Raw genomic sequence first — 18,363 nt, forward strand, 5'->3', positions numbered from 1 at the left:
GGGACATCACGTAAGTAAAACATGTCGATTCACGGAAACTCGTTACGCTACTTACAGCCGAAAGCGTCTCGTTAATCGCAAATTGCAAAGCAATAAAAAAAAAAAAAAAACAGTATTGCGAAGAGAAAAAAACAGTTAAATACTAAATGTATCTGAATTGTATTGAAACGTACAATTGTTAAAGAGTATTTCGCTCGTGTGTTAATTTCTGTATTTAAACGATGCTGCTCAGCGGAAATCCATCGAGATTTCGTCCTAGATTTTTCTACGATCTTAAAGTCCACTTTATTTGTTTAACTCGCCTGAGAATCAAATACTCGTTGTGCGTAGTATATTCAAGTACGCTACCGATGTCCGTACGATCTAAAATATAAAAGCAAAAAAAACGTGTTTTTTGGTTTGAAACGAAACTGAGTGAGAAAAATGTATGTATGGACACTCACGGCGCCGAAGCTGTTCAGAGACAGATCCATAAATTTTCCCGCGGTGATTTTGACGGGAATACTGGAAACCGCAATCACCAGAACGAGGCCGCGAGCGGTCTTGTGAGGAATCCGATACCAATCGAGAGTACAGGAAGTGACGTACATCTTCGCGCTCTTTAAATCGCGCGACGATACATCAGTTTTCTCTCTCTCTCTCTCTCTCTCTCTCTCGCGATATTTGCGCCGAATTTAATAATTGATCGATACCTGATCCGTGAGGAGCTCGCCGATGAAGCACAGTATGAAAATGTTAAAGATGAATGTCAAGAGGAGTATACCGTACGTCAGCATGGATACCGCGTCGTTGTTTTCCCATTCCTACAAATTATGCAAGTCCGAAATTCGCGTACATACGTACTTATTACAGCCTTATCACACTTGGGCCCGGACGTTACAACGAATGTTGTTGTATTTTAATTGTCAACGGATGTTGTACGTGTGTGACCTGTTGCGTTTGTTTTTGACTATTATGCGAACAACAGATGTAAAATAACGTCCGTTATTTAAACTCAAGTGTGACCTCGGCCTATGTATTCGAAATGTCTTATCTCGCGTACCATTATTATGTAATATCCTAGGAGACACAGGATGAAAGTGCACCCGACTACTTCTACCAGACACGAAAATTGCAAACTTTCCTCCACCTTGCTCAAAAAGCTAGATGGCATTTTGTTGTGGTAAGAAGAATATCTTAATATTTAAATTATACACTTTTTTTATATATCCGCAAAATGAGGTCTTATATAAATTCCTTGCACGCACGACTCGACTAGGCGGAATTAATTAATTTTTACTAGCTCGCTAATCTCGCGTTACCTTTTAATTCGTATATGCTGCCTCACGACGGCCGTCAGTTTTCTGTTGGCGTTTCGATCGTGAAGATGCTTGATCTGCATGAGGTCCTCCATCCTGGCAATGAGAATTTTCAACTGGCCGCAAGCGTGCAGCACCAACAGAGCCGCCAGACTGCAAGTGCCGCTTGTCAGCGAGTACTGAACGAAACCCGAGACAAACTGGATCGTGAAGATGATCTCGTAAGCCGGCGTTTTCTGCGGATTGATGAACAGGTAATAGCCGTCGATTCCTAGCGGTCTAATTGTCACGTTCTGCGACGTGACAACAATTCCGCGCGATAGCGGCACGATCGTGCGATACGAGAATCCGCTTCCGTAAACGAACGCGACGCAGAGGATCGCCAGACTGCGACCGATTTTCGAGTTCCCCGTCATGAGCTTGCGATCCTCCGTCAGGTTCACTCTCTTCCAGTCCTCCTCGAGGTGTCGGATGCAATCCCTGATCCGATCGCTCCGACAGATCAGCGCCGCGTGTTTCAGCACAGCCATCAGGCAGGTGCACATAGGTCCGATCATCTTGAAACGACGACGCGAGTTGGTCTCCCGCAGGAACATCTTCAGTACGCCCGGCACGAAGACAAGGTACAGCAGACATTGACACATAACGCGCAGCATTTTCGTCCGAACGATCGTGAGAGCGGACGGATCGCCGAACGACGGCCACACGCCGATCAGATTCAGGACGCCGCGCGTCACGTGCACGGTACGCCTGATGTCGTCGCGATAGAGGGTGTTCGCGTGCATAATCTCGGCGACGCGTCTGATCCTGACGTTGCTGAGGAACTGATAAAACGCGTCGCCGTGGAAAACGCAAACTGCGACATTGCGCCTGCGTCGGAGACGGGGATCGGAAGACGAGAGAAAATCAGCAGGTGCATCGTCCCGATGATTACACGCAATCTTCCTTCCCGTCGCAGAAAATCGCAGAAAACTTTGTTGAGAGAGAAAGGGGGACATCGCCGATAGGAAGCGGCTTTACAAAGTTGCGAACTCGAGAAAAACTAGTGAGAAAAAATAGCGATCACGACAGAGGAAAAAAATCACAGACAGTGTGTATTGATTGTTTAATGACGGTACGCTGATTCTTTTGTGTCTCAATGAGTATTTGACTGAGAAAGATCAGAGAAGATATAGAAAAAAAAAAAAAAAACGAAAAAAGAAAAGTAAAGACGATATGTGTAAATGCAAAGAAACTTCAGTTTCTTTGTTTAATTTGTAAGTAACAAGAGAATAACACATCGGATATTAACTTCTTGTTTCATTTTTCCAGAGTGTTACTTTTACATTTTTGACATGTACATTTCTACTCTGAAACTCTCTCTCTCTCTATACGATTCTTTAAAAAAAAATAAAATATATATGTATGCGGCCTGCTATATATATACATATGTGTAGTTAAATATTATTAAATATTGATATTAAACATTAACTCTTAATTATTCCATAATTCTTCGAATAAGATTAAAATACGTCACAGCTGTCTTGACGACCTGAAATACAATACGTATCTTCGACGATCATTCTTTAGTCAATAAAAATGATTACTCACATCGCCGAAGGTTCTGATAGAGAGCTCGACGAATTTTCCGGCTTTCAGTTTTGTCGGAACAATCGACATGGCTATGATCAAGATCAGCGCTCGTACTTTCGCATCCGGAAGACGGTACCAAGTCAACGTACACGCTGTTAAAGCTAATTTCTCTCCCTGGGTAGTAAAGTTTATCGCGTTATAAAACACAAAATCAAAAAGAAACAATTTCGCTTTCTTGCAACACGTTCTCCACAACGAGAACGCGATACGATACCTCAATTGACAGTTGTTCACCGATAAAACAAAAAATGAAAATATTAAATCCAATTGACGTAAGTAAAATGAGATACGAGCACATAACGATCACGTTTTTATTCTCCCATTCCTGCAAGATCGTCAATATACACATGTAAATGTTGTGCGACGTGCGTTAAAAAACAACATATATAAATACAACTGTCATTGTTATTTAGGCACACCGTCAGAACACTATGTCCTAAGAGACACACAATCATCGTACATCCCATCACTTCCAACAGACTCGTAAATTCCAAAGTGTTCTGCACCAATTGTAAGAAACTATAAAGGGACCCGTGTAAAATACGAAGTTTATTACAAATTTTTGTTTATTATAAAAAACTAAAAAAAATTTATTAAATATCAAACAGAAAACAATTTCGATAATTAAAATCGTCGGTTTTAAAATGTCGGTCAGAACACAACAGTTTTGCAAATTTCACAAATATGAAATTTGATACTTCGAACCAACCACGTAGTTGCCACATACATGTGGCTTGGATGTAAGTAATAACAATAGAGATTCAACAACTTACCGTCTCATCTTGATTTGATGTTCTACCGTTACTGCCAGTCTCTCGTTTAAATTTTTGGCTTCAGGTTCGCTCACCAGATTGTTCATCAACATCATCAGTATTTCCAACTGAGCGCACAGATGCATAGCAAAGAGCGCGGCCAGGCTGCAGATCGCCACGGTGATGGTATACTTGATGAATCCGGAGAAGAGCTGTATAAAGAATATGACTTCGTACGCGGGACTGATCTGTCCGTTGAAGAAAACGAAGTAACTCGGACACGCTAGGTATCCGATTGTGACGTTCTGTTCCGTGACGGATTTCCCTCTGCTCAGCGGCACAATCGTGCGAAAATACAAACCGGACGAGTACATGAACACACCGCACAGAATGAGCAAACGTCTGGCAGTTCTGGCTTTGTCGATCATGGAGTCGCGAGCGCGTACGCTTGCGACGTTTCGCCAATCGTCTTTCACTCGCAACAAACACGTTCTCACTCGATTCCCGCTGAGCATCAGGTTGCTGTACTTGAGCATCGCCAATATCGTGAACATCACCGACGATATCAGATTCAGTCTGATGCGAGTTCGCTTCTCGACGAAGATTATGTACAGAATCGTCGGGATCAACTCGCAGCAGAGGAGGAAGTAGCAGCCAAGGATCAGCAAAATTCTCCGGAAATTCTCGAAGAACGAGGGTTTCGTCTCCATGTACGGCCAGATACCCAACAGACGAAAAACGAAGCGATTCAGTTGCATTGTGTATCTTATGTCTTCCTCGTAATTTTTATTAGCAAACATTGTTTAAATGATATTTGTATTAAGCAAATGAGAGGAGAAAACACCGTTATGATTTTGTCGCACGTCGCCTGATGTGCGTGATGGGACGCGTGTGCTGACGAGATACGTGCTTCTTCATCACTGATCGTGACGAGCTTGTTCTTCGATCCGAGCATGACTCGATGAAGGGAGTGCGCGCTTGCGTTTTTCAAACGCAACTCAACGTCAAACGAATACATACATACGTAATAAACCGCGTCGTCTGGAATACTTGAAAAAAAAATTGTATCGCGGAGAAAACTTGAGAGAGCGAAACAAGTCGTCGACGCAGGCGAAATTGCTTCCCGCGAAACTTATTCCTCGTGACGTTCATTGATTCTGTAGTTACTACTGACAATTGTGCTTTTTAAAGTAAACACTAAGCAAACCAGAGAAGTTCCGCGAGAAACAAGCAACATGGTTATCATATATAACTTTGTTCTTTGCTGTCTAGTTTGATATCGTGACGCAATCACGTTATCGTATTCAGGAAATAAACGGACAGAGAAAGTAAGAGAATCTTTCATATATAAACAAAAAATACAATTATAATATGTATGTGAAATATTTATATTTATACGTATATATCTCTGGCACACTAAACACTTTAACATTTGTGATGCATACATGTCTATCTGTTTTTTTTGTTTTTTTTTTTATGTATCACCGATTTTTGAAATATAATTTTGCTAATTACTTTTATAACTATCAGATTCAAGAATGTTTCAATTAGTAGATTTATTCTATCACATTTCGGAGCATATTAAAATACGCTCCAGCTGTTTTTATGACCTAAAAGATATATTTGAGATATATTTTTTTCATTTATTTATGGCAATATTTTATTAAGATATATTTAATACCATAATTAGCAAAAAAGCAAATACCGTGGAAACAAATTTCAATCAAATTTATTTATATTAGATATTTACTTAAAAAAATTAAGAGCAACTGTTTATATTTTATAAATCTTTTAAGGATTCAATTTTTTGCAAGTTTATGTGTGTGTTTAGAAATAAACATTAAAATAAATTTATTACTTACGTCGCCGAATGTTTTCAGTGACAAATCGACGAATTTGCTAGCGGAGATCTTGGTCGGTGTGTTAGACATTACCATCAGCATCACAACGCTGCGTGCTTTCTTATCTGGAAGACGATACCATTCGAGTTCGCACGACGTGGTAGCTACTTTTTCCGCCTGCCGTTGATTTGTGTCAAACACGTAGTAATACACGCCGATAAAATTTGCATCAAAATTTCATTCGCTATTTCAAGAATAGTGCAATACACATTTTTCTTTTTTTTTGTTTTATAAAAATTACTTCTATTACAGAGATTTTCAAGTACAAGTGAGTGCAATCCTTAGCGCGAGCAAACGATTACGTACGTATATATATTGACGGTTTCTCACCTGAGTGGTGAGTTGTTCACCGGTATAGCAAAATAGAAATATGTGAATTACCAAGTTGATAATGCTTAACAGATAAGAGCCTAAAACTGTCACGCTGTTATTTTGAAAATCCTACAAACATTTTACGTTCAGACACGTGATAAATATTGTATTTTTATACAAATTATATTGTCTCATTGATAAAACATATGAGACATATTTATAAATTGTAAAAATCATTGTATCTTTGTTTAAATTAATAAAAGTTGCATTGTCATGAAACTTGAATAAAATTTTAAGTCAGTGAATTTATCACTGCGATTTCTTCTCAAGTTTTCTCTTATGAGAAAATATTCAATTTTTGAAATTAAAATTTGCCAAAGCTTACGAACCAACATCAAAAAATACACCAAGAGGCAAATGGATATCGTGTTCACCATGACTTCCATCAGATATATTTCTCCTAGAGTATGCTGTACCATTTTCAAAAAACTGAAAAGCAATTACTGCCATGAAAAATATTATTTGTATCAGTAAAAAAAGAAAGAAATTGATCAACAATAGTAAAATATAAAAGTTGTTAATACAGTCAAGTTGAAAATTCATTGTTAATACGTAAATATATATTAACAATAAATATTAATAAATTTGCGCGAGCTTGTATTAAAATTTTAATTAATGCAACTGCCGTTTGCAAGTCGCGAATTCAAAATACCTGCGCACTCGCACATGATGCTCGACTATCTCAGCCAATTTGTCATCCACTTCATGTTCTTCCCGCCACTGTTTTCGCACGAGGCTCTTCATCAGATCAATCAGAATCTTCAGCTGACCGCAGGCGTGAACCACGAAGATCGAAGTGAGGCCGCACGCGCTCGTCGCAACGGAGACCGTGACGAATCCTGTCAAGCACTGAATTACGAAAATCGTCTCGTAAACGGGACTGACTTGCACGTCGAGGGAAAAGAAGTAACCCGGACACGCCAGAGGTCTTATCGTAATGTTCTGATCGGTGACGATTTTTCCGTGAGACAACGGCAGAATCGTGCGAAAGGTGAAGGCGCCGCTGTACATGAAAAATCCGCAGATCATGACCAGACGTTTCCCCGTTCTCGCGGATCTCAGCATGATGTCTCGCGCGTCCGCGCTGAGGATCGTCTCCCAGTCCTTCTCGACGTGCTTCAGGCATCGTCTGAGCTGACTGTGACGGAATATAAAAATACCGTACTGACTGGCCGACATAAAGTCGTAGAGAAGAAGAGGGATTGTGTGTAGACGGATGCGCGTTGTCTCGGCCATCAGCGAGAACAAGATACCCGGTAGAAGATCGCAAGAGAGAAGAGTGTAAGATATGCAGATTAACAGAAGATTGTGAGCTCTCGGATACGCGGATCGCTCCTTGCCGATGGACGGCCAGGCGCCGAGAGCCAGCAGGATGTTGCGAGTCGGCTTTGTCACGTACAAAACGTCGTCCTCGTGGTGCTCGTTTCGCGGCATCTCTCAACGAACTGCGACCGACGCTCCGCGGAACTCTCATACGCGATCGTACGGTTTTAATGCAGAACCTGGAATGCGCGTTGAATCGCAACTGATCGCTCGACGGCGAGTCATAAACTCGGCTAGCCGATTCGCATGCGCGTTTTAAAGATTTAAAAGCGAAGGAAGGATTGCAGAGGCAGTGAGGTTTGTTGTAATAAAATTGCTCACCGAGGGACGAGATTGCTTTTTGCAAAGAATATTTCTGTCCGTGACTTTATCGACTTTTGCAGCAATCAGGAAAGTCATTGTTCTCAACTTTTCTTTCTTTCTACATTCTGACTCTCTCGCGATTATATTCCGTTTCCTGAGATATAAGTAACGAATAGGTTTTATTACATTCTCTCAAGAACATCTACTACTTTTTCTACTACTATTTTCTAATTTTTTTCCTCATAAATGCGATTGTCCGTCGATGTGAACAACATTTTTGTCGCATCACATGTGTTATTTATAAGTGAGTAATCCTGAAATTATATTAATTAATACGCAAAATATATACGTGTATAAATTTTATAGAAACTTTTATAATAAATATAAGGGATTATATTTGCACTTATTATTCTGTACAGCGTATTTGTTTTATATACTTTGTAGCATTGCTAATTAAATTTACTCTATAATCTCGTTAATTATCATTATCATTGATCAGTAACTGTACGAAGTATATTGAAGTACACGACTGCCGACTTTATTACCTGAAACGGTAAGTAGCACAAATGTTGTGTGTAAAAAAACCATCTTTATCGTTAAATAAAAAAAAAAGAATGTATCTTATAGTAGAGAAAAAATTTCAATATAATTCTTACGTCGCCAAATGTCTTGAAGGAAAGAACAAAAAGTTTCCCTGCAGTGATCCTTAACGGAATATGCGATATAATGACTATTAGCACAACGTCGCGTGTTCTCTTCGATGGAAGACGATACCATTCCAGCGTGCTTGTCGTCCAAGCTACTTCATCTGCCTGTTATAACGATTGCTCATAACTATTGCTTTTATTTTTATACAATTTTTTTACTTGCAGAGAGACAAAAACAAGAACAATAAAGGTAATATGATATACGACTTACAGCCGCGGCAATGTGTTCGCCAATGTAACAGAGAAGAAATATGTTAACCGTGTCAGAAGCTAAAGCTACGAGAAAGGTGCACACGTTCGCGGTGTTCCCATCCTGCCACTCCTGTTCACAACAATGGGTTTTTGTAACGAATCAGTAAAGCGTATAACGACAATGTGCGTGTACAACATATGCCTGTACAATTTTATTCACCGTCACGCGATTTGAACGCGTTTGTGCCTACCATCAGAATGCAATATCCCACGAAACACATCATGATCGTGTTACCCAATATTTCGAACAAACTGCTTTGTTGCAGCGTGTCTTCTACCATGTACAAGAAGCTGAAAGCAATGACTAATGCGAAACTGGAAGAGAGAAGGGCGCAGGGAGCGATGATGATGTTGCCCCTCACTTTCGTATTCTGATATGATGCTCGACCACCGTCGCTAACTTCTCGAACGCGGCTTTCTCGTCGCGCTTTTCGTCGACGAGCTCGTTCAGCAACGTCATCAGGATCTTCATTTGCGCGCACGCGTGCATCACGAGGAGCGCGGCGAGGCCGTAAATCACGATCGTGACGGAGTACATGACAAAGCCGCCGAAGAACTGCAGCAGAAACACGATCTCGTAAGCGGGACTGCGTTGCTCGTCGAAGATAACGAAGTAACCCGCGTAAGCCAGCGGTCTGATCGTCGCGTTCTCGCTGGTGATCGTTTTTCCCCTCGATAACGGCACGATCGTGTGATAGGAGAGACCGGCAGAGTACAGGAACGTGCAACAGATGGTGAATATGTGTCTGCCAATTTTTGCCTTCTCCCTCATGACGTTCCTCGCGTCCGCAATCGCGACGAATTTCCAGTCGTCCTTGATGTGTCTCAGACAGCTTCGGATCTCGTTCTCGTAAACGATCAATGTGCCGTACTTGGCGAGCGCGGTGAATGAATAGACCATGGGCGCGATCATTTGCAGTTTCGCGCGAGATTCCGCCTCGGTGATGAATATGCAATACAGCATGCTGGGTACGCACTCGAAACAAACGAGGATACAGCAAACGGTTACGAGAAAAATCTTGCAGACGGTTTCCGCGACGGACGCGTCTCCGTCGAGAAGAGGCCAAACGCCGAGTACTCGTAAGAGACAGCGACTTTGTTTGGTGACATATTCTATGTCTCGCTCGTAATTCTCGTTCAAATGCGTTTCCGAAAAGAGTCTTCTCATTGCAAACAAAGAGATAGAATCTCTCTTCAGGGGGTCAAGTTCTTGAAGATGCGTTTTCTCGAATAAAAACACTGTGACGCTATAGCTGATTCGCGACACGTTATTGTGTCGGCAGATAGCGAGAGTAGCTCTGGATCTCTACCGATTCCTACCGTAGACTAAGATCGACTGAAGCGTGTGTGCGAAGAACACTCGACACGCTTGCGCGTTTTAAATATTAACGAGTGCTATCATGTGAGAAGAAGCTCGAACAGTCACTGAAGTTCCACACAACCCCGTTTACAACTTCAGCTCAAAAGGAAGGGTTTGATTTTCTAACAAACAAGAGGTTTATTTTCTCCGAGAAAATGAAGGAACTGAAGCAAACTTTGTATATATCCCAAGAAAAAAAAAATTCAAATAATCTCCCTCATTTTTTATTATAGACTTTATCTTCTTGTGTGGCAATTTATTGTTTCTGATACAAAAAAAATTTGAATGTTTATTCGACTATTATTTAAACGTGCGTAAATACATTATTCAACAATGTATATAGAAATATCCTTTTCTCTCTCTCTCTCTCTCTCTTTCTTTCTATAAATATATATATATATATATATATGTATAAACAATATTTTATAATATTCTACACAGAGCACCATTATCGTTGTGGACAATGTCGTATCTAAATATACTAAGTTTGACCATATCTCAATGACCGTTCACTTATTCCGCTTGTAATAATTGTTGCTGCTGTTTAATCAGTTATCGTGCGAAGAATATTAAAATACATCACAGCTGATTTAATTACCTACAATATGTCATAAGGGAAAAGCTTCACACAAAATTCTTGTTTAACAATTGTACATGCAGCCGAGAAAAATCATTACGCGCAACAACTGTGTGTAATATTTCTTTTCGACTACTTTGTAAAATATGTTTCATTGTACTCACATCTCCAAACGTTTTGAAGGAAAGACCGATAATTTTTCCAGCTGTTACTTTTAACGGAATGTGCGATATGATTACTATCAACACAATGTCACGCACTCTCTTCTGTGGAAGACGATACCACTCTAGCGTATTTGCTGTCAATGCTACTTGATTTGCCTGTAAAAAAAAAAACAATACAATATTCAATACATGTATAGTTTTTCAACACGCAAAGAATTTTTTTGCACTTTTTACGAACAATACAGACATTTTTTAAATCAATTACTGATATTTTATAATATAAATTATTATTGTTTTTCAGTGTGCGATTTATACAAAAAGTTAAGTCAACGCTAAATGGATGAAACTCTCACTGTTTCTGTAATATGCTCGCCGATGTAACAGAGAATAAATATGTTAATTGTATCAGTAACCAGAGCAACGAGAAAACTGCACGCGTTTGCGATATTTCCGTCTTGCCATTCCTGCAAGATAGTTCAACGCAATATTCAGCTTAACTGCTTGTAACGTGTATAAATAAATGTGAGACATGTGTGTAAACAACGATAAAGTTTAGCAAATCAGAATGGAAAACTTTTATTCACCGTAGGCGCATTGTGCCTACCATTAGAAAGCAGTATCCTACGAAACACAACAGTATGGTGCTTCCAAGTATGTCGAACAGGCTACTGTGGTTTAGCGTGTTCTCTACCAGAAATACGAAACTGAAATTGATATTATTTTCGCCGACTTGAGAACCCAAGAAACATACTGACAGATGAGTCGAACGCTAACTTACCTACGTATTCTCGCTTGATGCTCGATCACGATCGTCAAATTCTCGTTTACGATCTTCTCTTTGCACGCCTCCTCTTTGACGAGGTTCTTCATTAATATCATCAGAATCTTCATTTGCGCGCACGCGTGCATCAGAAGAATCGAAGCGAGTCCGTAAATCACGATCGTGACCGTGTACATGATGAAACCACTTAGGAAATGTATCATAAAACAAATTTCGAAGGCGGGACTGCGCTGTTCGTCGAACAGGACGGTGCGGCTCGAATTCTCGAGCGACACATTCGTATCGTTATTAACGCCAACAGCTTTTCCCGCGGACAAAGCGGCCAAGTGATAAAGAAGACCGGTGCAGTACAGAAAGCTACAGCATATAGTGAACATATTTCTCGCCGCTTTTACGTTTTTCATCATGATATCTCTCGCGTTCGGCGTAGCGAAAAATCTCCAATCGTCTTTCACGTGTCTTACGCAACTTCTGATCTCGTTCTCATGCATGATGAGAGACACGTACTTGGCGAGCGCGTTTACTATATAAACTATGGGAGCGATCAGTTTCAGCTTCGATTGCGTGTCTTCCTCGGAGCTGAACATGTAACTGAGAACAAACAGCACCAAGTCGCAACACACGAGTACGCAGCAAACAGCCATCACGGAAAGTTTAGAGAAAATTTGAGTGACAGACAACTGTTCCTCATGCAACGACCAAATACCGATTATTCGCAAGAGAACGTAAGTCTGTTTGGTGACATATTTTACGTCTTGCTCGTACTTCTCGTTCGAACACCTCGCCAAAATGCGCTTCCCTGTCATGAATGAGTATCGGAAAGAAAAAATATATAAAAAAAAAGAAAAACTGATGATGAATAAAAAGCTTTCGAAAATTTTGCGCAACGCCGTGTTTTCGAGCCGCAAGCTCAATCGCTACTGATCGTTACAATGGGGATGAGAGCTCGTTGTACGCATGCGAGCACCGAGATGTTTTGCAGACTTAATATTTGATAACAACAGGATGGCATGGAAAAAAAGTTTGCAACGATCATTGCCTTCCTCTTTCAAACTTGAACGGAGGGATTGACTTTCTGAGAAATGCGGAGTTGCATACGTAAATAGCAAATCGCCTACAACTCTTTCATAGATAGTAGTTTCTCTGCTTTAGAAAGACAGCATAAAAAAAAAAAAAAAAAACGTTCGTGCGTAATGTGCGTATGTACGCAAAATACAAAGGAATAAAACTAGTATTTCCTATGTTTCTTTTATATTTGTCAAAGTCATGATAACGCTTGAATGTTATTTCTTTTGAATTATGGCGCGTCTTCTTCTCAACTATAATGAAATTATTTCTTTGTGCGGCAGTCTTGATGCAGCCGCGCCAAGTTTGTTTGCATTAAATATTTTTTATATTTTGAAAAACGTTTTTCTTTTGTTACATTTCTATGTGTTCTAGTAATAAACATAATCTTATCAAAGTACATAGTTATGTACTTAGGATTAGTTATTAATAATCACACAGAACAAAAGTTAAAGCGTAGTCCTACTATAGACACAATTATATTGTTGTATATTGTTTTTCAACAATAAAATTGCTTTTTAGAGAAAAAATGTTTTGTAGTATATAATAACAAAAAAAAAAGTTAAGGCATAGTCTTACTTTTTGACGTAAGTATGTTATTGTAAACTGTAATTCTATTCCATATTGTAATAATTTACTTTGTGTTTCAATAATAGGATGACCAATACAGAAAGATTGTTGTTCTAGTCACGCGTGGAAAAACAAAAAAAGGTATTTTTAAAAAGATATTTTATAACAGAGACTCGTCTGTTTTCTTTTCGACATATATCTTCTTTACATATTTGTAAAGTATATACTAATGAGACTCCGAAGATATCGATCAAAAGTAGAAAAGTAGAAAATTAGAAGTCATAAAGAGTACAATGTAATAGCATTTTAATGTACTTTCTAATGACATCGTTAGATACACATGTTTTGATTCATTAGTCGGATCTTCTTCGATAAAACAAGAAACATTTCTGTAAATGTGTTATTTGAAAAATGTATTGCATAAGACTCTTTATGACCTAAAAATTCTTACCTTTAGTTATTTGTATCATTTTATTTTGTGAAGTTCGATGGTATGTTGCAGAACAGTTGTTGTGTGTAAAAAGTTTTCACACACACACACACAATTTTCATTCAGCAGAGAGAGAGAAAATATGTCCACGAATATCACGTATTCTGTTCTAAAGAAGATAATATCACCTTAACGTATTTGCTGTCAAAGCTGCTTGATTTGCCTGTAATAATAATAAAATACACAGTATTTAATTAAAAAAACTCGAAAAACTTACCTTTTCAAAACAAGGTAAAAAAAGACGCCAAGTACACGCACAACACGTATTGTATTACTATAAAACCTGTGTTCTACAATATTATATACTACAAAACATTCGTTTTTACTACAAAACTTTTTTTCTCTAAAATGTTTTTACACACTACACAAAGTTGTTTCTCTATAAAAGTTGATTTACAAAATATTATATACTACAAAACATTCTTTCTAGTTCTTAATAGTTGAAGAGCAGCTTTGTACGTATTCTACGTCTCGCTCGGGTATCTTTTGTCGAAATATGCTGTGAAAATGAGTAAAAATCGATTTCAAAAAAAAAAAAAAAATATACAAGAAACAAAGAAAAAATGATGATGATCAAAAAGCTTCTGAAACTTTTACACGACACGTGTTTTCGAGCCGCAATTGCTTGTTACAATGGAGACGACTTGTACTCACGCAAGCACAGTGCGTTTCGCAGCATTAATAATTGAGAACAGAATGGCATGTTAAGAGCAAACTTTGCAATTAGGGTTGCCTTTCTGTTTTAAACTTGTACTTGAGGATTAACTTTCTGAGAGATGGATTGCACGTAAAAATAAGGGGATCGCACAACTCTTTCATACATTACATTTTTTCTGCCAGAAAGACAGCGTACAAGATCGTGTGATACGTAATGTGCGTGCATATGTATATAAAATAGCAGAAAATAGTTCGTTATCGCGTTCGTTTCTCTTCTATTTGTTAGTATGACGATAATAAATGCTTGAATGTTATTTTCTCGGAATTCTTTACTCGTGACAGTGAATAAACACACGACGAGAAGTTTTATGTCGCAAGATTACATGTGATTGTCCTGTAAAGTCAAAAATTACAGGGAGATCTCAACAAATCAAGTATATACACATTATGACAACGACGAGAGATGTTCATGATATAATTAAAGAGTTTTACTTATTTCAGCTTCAACGTTTAATATATTTATTATATGCGCACAATGTGGTGTGTTCGATGTTCTCGATATACATACGTGTACTCTTACTTATAAATTCGGATACTCTCTAAACTATTCAGGCGGTTACATTCCGAAGCATATTGAAATACGCCGCGGATGTTTTGAGTATCTGAAATATAACGCATTCGCTCTATATGCGTGTTTAACATGTAGACATTCTGATGTATTTTCTCTGTGCATACACACACACACACACACACGTTGTTGAAAAAAATGTATTTCCTTACTTACATCACCGAACGTCTTGAACGACAAGTTGAAGATATTCCCAGCGGAGATCTTGGTCGAGATGTTGGATACGATCATCACCAGCACTATCGTTCGCGCTTTTCTATCCGGAAGACGATACCACTCGAGCTCGCAGGACATGACAGCCGCTTTCTCCGCCTGTTGTAATAACATCATACGACGGGCATGTTCGTGTGCCAAAACCTATTTTCTCGAATTTTTAAGCGATGCAATATGATTTTTTATGAAACATTAAACAATTAAACGAGAAACGACATCCGATGAAGAAATAACTACGTCTACGAGACACGCAGAGAGAATCCGAGTTTTAGTACGTGATACTTTATTAAGTGTAAGATTTACACTGTCTATAGCATATTAGTGCGTTTGATGCTTAAACAATGATAGAAAATGAAGTGCGAGTTTGCGAAGATATATAAAATGTATAGGTATGGTAATAGCAATATATAGTTTGTTCTTTGATCAAATGTAATTGCGCGCAAAACTGTTTGCTGTAAGGGTTGAGTGGAGGTTGGAGTGTCACATGAAAATGTACCTGCACGATAAGTTGCTCGCCTGTGTAACAATACATGAACATATTTACTACTGCGGTCGCGAGGGATACAAAGTAGGAACACATTGCTATCGCATTGCTATTTTCCCATTCCTAGAAATAGTCACGTGTCTTACTTCGGGTTTTGTTTTGTTTTGTTTTAAAGCAAGTTTTTTGAACAAATTGTTTTACCGATAAAGGTAAAAGTTTATTGTGTCCAGAGATTGTTGAATAGATAAAGTTACGAACCATTATCATGAGATAACCTAGTATACAAAGCAATAATGTGGACCCCGCTACTTCCATTAAACATATTTGTTGCATAGTGAGCTGCACCGATTGTACGAAACTGGAATGTTATTATACAGATGATGTAAGATCATCGCGGAAACAGCGCGGAATGGAAATTCGATCATTACAAGTGAATAAATCTCTGAACTCTCTCCGAGATAAACTCTCGCCGAGACTTACTTGCGCAATCGTGTCTGATGATCGACCAAGTTGGCTAACTTCTTGTCTATTTCTTGCTCGTCCCGCCACTCGTCGACGAAACTCTGCATCAGATCCATCAGAATTCTCAACTGTCCGCAAGCGTGCATCACAAAGACGATGACGAGACCGCACGCGGCCATCGACACAAGCAGCGCGATCATTCCGCCCATCGATTGAATCGCATACAATATCTCAAAAACGGGACTGGCGTGCGTGTTCAGCGAGAAGAGATAGGCCGGATACGGTAATTGTCGAAGTGTGTTGTTGTTCTCGTCGTAGAGTTTCTCTCTGGTCAGCGGCAGAATAGCCGCGAAACACATTCCGCTACTGTACAGAAATGCTGCACAGATCGCGACGAGTCGTCTGCCGATCTCCGCGGTTTCCAGCATCACGCCTCGCGCGCTTGAAGTGCCGATTGTCTTCCAGTCCTTTTCGAGATACTTCAGGCAGTGTCTCAGCTGATTCTGACGAAGAATCAAATTGCCGAATTTGCCTGAGACCACGACACCAAAGACAATCGATGGGAACATCCTGAGACGGACGCGCGTTTCTTTCTCCATCAGCCAGAAAAATACATTGGGTATTAAGGTACATGTAAGCATCACTTGCGAGACGACAAGCAACAGAAACTTTACAAATCTTTCGTAAGTCGTGTTCTTTATGCTGGAAGACGGCCAGACACCGAGCACGATCATAATCTGACGAGTTATACGCAACGCGTATTTGACATCGCTCTGACAGTTGTACGAGAGTTTTTGCATTTTCGAAATTACTTTGCAAAAACTTTGATTGCGAGAAGTTCGTTCTTCTCAATTTGATCGAGCAGAGTAACAGAACTGTACAAGAAGAAATTGTACCTAAGACTGACCGTTGAAGCCGCGAGCGCGTTGTCGAGGTAAACTCGCCGTCACAAGCTGCGCTTGCGCTCCGTTTGAATGCCAAATGAAGCAGAAGAATCGAAAGCGATAAAAAATTTGTAATAAAAACGTTGTTCGCTAAGAGTCGAGATTGTTTTTCTGCGGAAAAAAAAGTTTTTATTCGTCAGCTTGCCGGTTGGAAGATAATAGGCGCGCGTTTTTCTTTTACTTCTTACAATAAAACTAGCAGCGATCAAAACGTCGATCGGAAAATTATGGTTTTTTGTTGCGCACGTAATAATAATAAGTTTACTTTGTAGTGTAATCATAGATGATCAATACGGAAAGATTATTTTTTTAGCTGCGTTGAAAAACCAGCGAAGAGAGAAAGAATTTTATAACACAGACGCGTCTTTTGTTCGACATATTGTTACATATACTATTACTTTTTTAAACATCTGCGAAGTATATGACAGTAAAACGTAGATATTGATCAAAAGTAGAGAATTAGGAGCCATAAAAAATCGTATGCTGTTGTTAAATGTACTTTTGTTAAATGTACTTTTAATGATATTAAATACATATCTTCATTATTTCAAATAAAACAAGAAAGAATTCTATTAGAAATAGAAATTCGGGAATTATATAACTATAATTTTCAAAATATTGCATTTTTTATGATCTTAGTCGTTATCTTCAAGTGTATATACATACCTATTATATCATTTTCAGTGTACATTTCAATTCAGAGACACAAAGTGACAGGTGTGTAAAAATGCTTTTATTTATTTATTTTTTTGTAAAGAGAAAATATGTTTCTATGAAAAATATTTACTTTTAATATTAAATATGTAAATTAAAATTACAGCAAGCGTTACGTCTAATTAAAAACCAATGATTAAAGATTTACATATTTTTATTTATTTATTGAATCACGCCAAGCTTTTGCTTCTGCTTTTGCTTTGTCTTGCCAATGCTTCTCGATGACGTTCTTCATCACATTTATCAAAAGTTTCTTTGATCACGAGCGTATCTTAGAAACATGTAGACGCAACAAATAATGCCTGTACCATTTTATATTTCACTGTTTATTCGCAAAACTTGCTCGTGGAAATGTTTCTTTTTTTCTGAATGAATCATGCGATACTCTTCATAAGAAACATAATGCTCTGATAATGATACCACAACGCGAACGGAATTGTGATCGATCGGAAAAACCGGCACTGCCATCAAAGTAACTTTGATGTGAAACTACCCTAGCATAGATTTGCGTGATAGAGAAAAACAAACAAAAGCACTGAACATTGCAAATATAATGTCATTGCTCTTCTAGAGTTGCTGTCATTCTTCACGAGGAAAAAAACAATTGCGCTAACTTTTCCTTTCTTGCAGCGATATTGTACGGATAGCCATGTTATTTGTATATTGAAAAGATTGTCTATGTCACGTGGTTAAGAATATATACTGTCTACTGTG

General features: G+C 38.8%; 5 protein-coding genes across 5 annotated transcripts; all 5 read right to left on the reverse strand.

The window, feature by feature from the left end:
- Positions 1-298: 298 nt before the first annotated feature.
- LOC109852474 (odorant receptor 22c-like) lies at positions 299-2,083 on the reverse strand. Its single transcript, XM_020423670.1, has 5 exons — positions 1,302-2,083; positions 1,043-1,175; positions 693-803; positions 444-599; positions 299-363 (listed from the first exon to the last, which is right to left on the reverse strand). The coding sequence occupies exons 1-5, from the start codon at positions 2,081-2,083 to the stop codon at positions 310-312; spliced, it is 1,236 nt and encodes a 411-aa protein (XP_020279259.1). The 3' UTR covers positions 299-309.
- A 692-nt stretch (positions 2,084-2,775) lies between these two features.
- Positions 2,776-4,482, reverse strand: LOC109852527 (odorant receptor 4-like). The gene is made up of 5 exons (XM_020423748.1): positions 3,704-4,482; positions 3,350-3,449; positions 3,145-3,255; positions 2,889-3,044; positions 2,776-2,829 (listed from the first exon to the last, which is right to left on the reverse strand). The coding sequence occupies exons 1-5, from the start codon at positions 4,480-4,482 to the stop codon at positions 2,776-2,778; spliced, it is 1,200 nt and encodes a 399-aa protein (XP_020279337.1).
- Positions 4,483-5,238: 756 nt separating this feature from the next.
- On the reverse strand, positions 5,239-7,389 carry LOC109852475 (odorant receptor 4-like). The gene is made up of 5 exons (XM_020423671.1): positions 6,608-7,389; positions 6,285-6,384; positions 5,914-6,024; positions 5,545-5,700; positions 5,239-5,292 (listed from the first exon to the last, which is right to left on the reverse strand). Exons 1-5 carry the CDS (start codon positions 7,387-7,389, stop codon positions 5,239-5,241), a joined length of 1,203 nt encoding a protein of 400 aa, XP_020279260.1.
- A 680-nt stretch (positions 7,390-8,069) lies between these two features.
- Positions 8,070-12,228, reverse strand: LOC109852476. Its single transcript, XM_020423672.1, has 9 exons — positions 11,420-12,228; positions 11,226-11,262; positions 10,995-11,105; positions 10,642-10,797; positions 8,903-9,516; positions 8,732-8,855; positions 8,500-8,610; positions 8,238-8,393; positions 8,070-8,126 (listed from the first exon to the last, which is right to left on the reverse strand). Exons 1-9 carry the CDS (start codon positions 12,226-12,228, stop codon positions 8,070-8,072), a joined length of 2,175 nt encoding a protein of 724 aa, XP_020279261.1.
- A 2,584-nt stretch (positions 12,229-14,812) lies between these two features.
- On the reverse strand, positions 14,813-16,791 carry LOC109852477 (odorant receptor 22c-like). The gene is made up of 5 exons (XM_020423673.1): positions 16,010-16,791; positions 15,788-15,887; positions 15,542-15,652; positions 14,989-15,144; positions 14,813-14,866 (listed from the first exon to the last, which is right to left on the reverse strand). The coding sequence occupies exons 1-5, from the start codon at positions 16,789-16,791 to the stop codon at positions 14,813-14,815; spliced, it is 1,203 nt and encodes a 400-aa protein (XP_020279262.1).
- Positions 16,792-18,363: the final 1,572 nt, after the last annotated feature.

Source organism: Pseudomyrmex gracilis, unplaced genomic scaffold (genome assembly GCF_002006095.1).
Source record: "Pseudomyrmex gracilis isolate BER0280 unplaced genomic scaffold, ASM200609v1 scaffold_30, whole genome shotgun sequence".
In the NCBI taxonomy this organism is placed as follows: domain Eukaryota; kingdom Metazoa; phylum Arthropoda; class Insecta; order Hymenoptera; family Formicidae; genus Pseudomyrmex; species Pseudomyrmex gracilis.

What these genes read in the sequence shown, in the direction of transcription:
- LOC109852474 (XM_020423670.1), bottom strand. Translation starts at nt 2,083, where the DNA reads ATGCACGCGAACACCCTCTATCGCGACGACATCAGGCGTACCGTGCAC. An exon ending in TAGGATATTACATAATAATG is followed by an intron (nt 804 to 1,042) that starts GTACGCGAGATA and finishes CATAATTTGTAG; the next exon opens with GAATGGGAAAACAACGACGC. An exon ending in GCGAGCTCCTCACGGATCAG is followed by an intron (nt 600 to 692) that starts GTATCGATCAAT and finishes CGCGATTTAAAG; the next exon opens with AGCGCGAAGATGTACGTCAC.
- LOC109852527 (XM_020423748.1), bottom strand. Translation starts at nt 4,482, where the DNA reads ATGTTTGCTAATAAAAATTACGAGGAAGACATAAGATACACAATGCAA. An exon ending in TAGGACATAGTGTTCTGACG is followed by an intron (nt 3,256 to 3,349) that starts GTGTGCCTAAAT and finishes ACGATCTTGCAG; the next exon opens with GAATGGGAGAATAAAAACGT. An exon ending in GTGAACAACTGTCAATTGAG is followed by an intron (nt 3,045 to 3,144) that starts GTATCGTATCGC and finishes TTTACTACCCAG; the next exon opens with GGAGAGAAATTAGCTTTAAC.
- LOC109852475 (XM_020423671.1), bottom strand. Translation starts at nt 7,389, where the DNA reads ATGCCGCGAAACGAGCACCACGAGGACGACGTTTTGTACGTGACAAAG. An exon ending in TGGTGTATTTTTTGATGTTG is followed by an intron (nt 6,025 to 6,284) that starts GTTCGTAAGCTT and finishes AAATGTTTGTAG; the next exon opens with GATTTTCAAAATAACAGCGT. An exon ending in GTGAACAACTCACCACTCAG is followed by an intron (nt 5,701 to 5,913) that starts GTGAGAAACCGT and finishes AATCAACGGCAG; the next exon opens with GCGGAAAAAGTAGCTACCAC.
- LOC109852476 (XM_020423672.1), bottom strand. Translation starts at nt 12,228, where the DNA reads ATGACAGGGAAGCGCATTTTGGCGAGGTGTTCGAACGAGAAGTACGAG. An exon ending in GTAGGCACAATGCGCCTACG is followed by an intron (nt 11,106 to 11,225) that starts GTGAATAAAAGT and finishes ACTATCTTGCAG; the next exon opens with GAATGGCAAGACGGAAATAT. An exon ending in GCGAACACATTGCCGCGGCT is followed by an intron (nt 8,394 to 8,499) that starts GTAAGTCGTATA and finishes TCGTTATAACAG; the next exon opens with GCAGATGAAGTAGCTTGGAC.
- LOC109852477 (XM_020423673.1), bottom strand. Translation starts at nt 16,791, where the DNA reads ATGCAAAAACTCTCGTACAACTGTCAGAGCGATGTCAAATACGCGTTG. An exon ending in GCGAGCAACTTATCGTGCAG is followed by an intron (nt 15,145 to 15,541) that starts GTACATTTTCAT and finishes TTATTACAACAG; the next exon opens with GCGGAGAAAGCGGCTGTCAT. An exon ending in CGTTCAAGACGTTCGGTGAT is followed by an intron (nt 14,867 to 14,988) that starts GTAAGTAAGGAA and finishes GTTATATTTCAG; the next exon opens with ATACTCAAAACATCCGCGGC.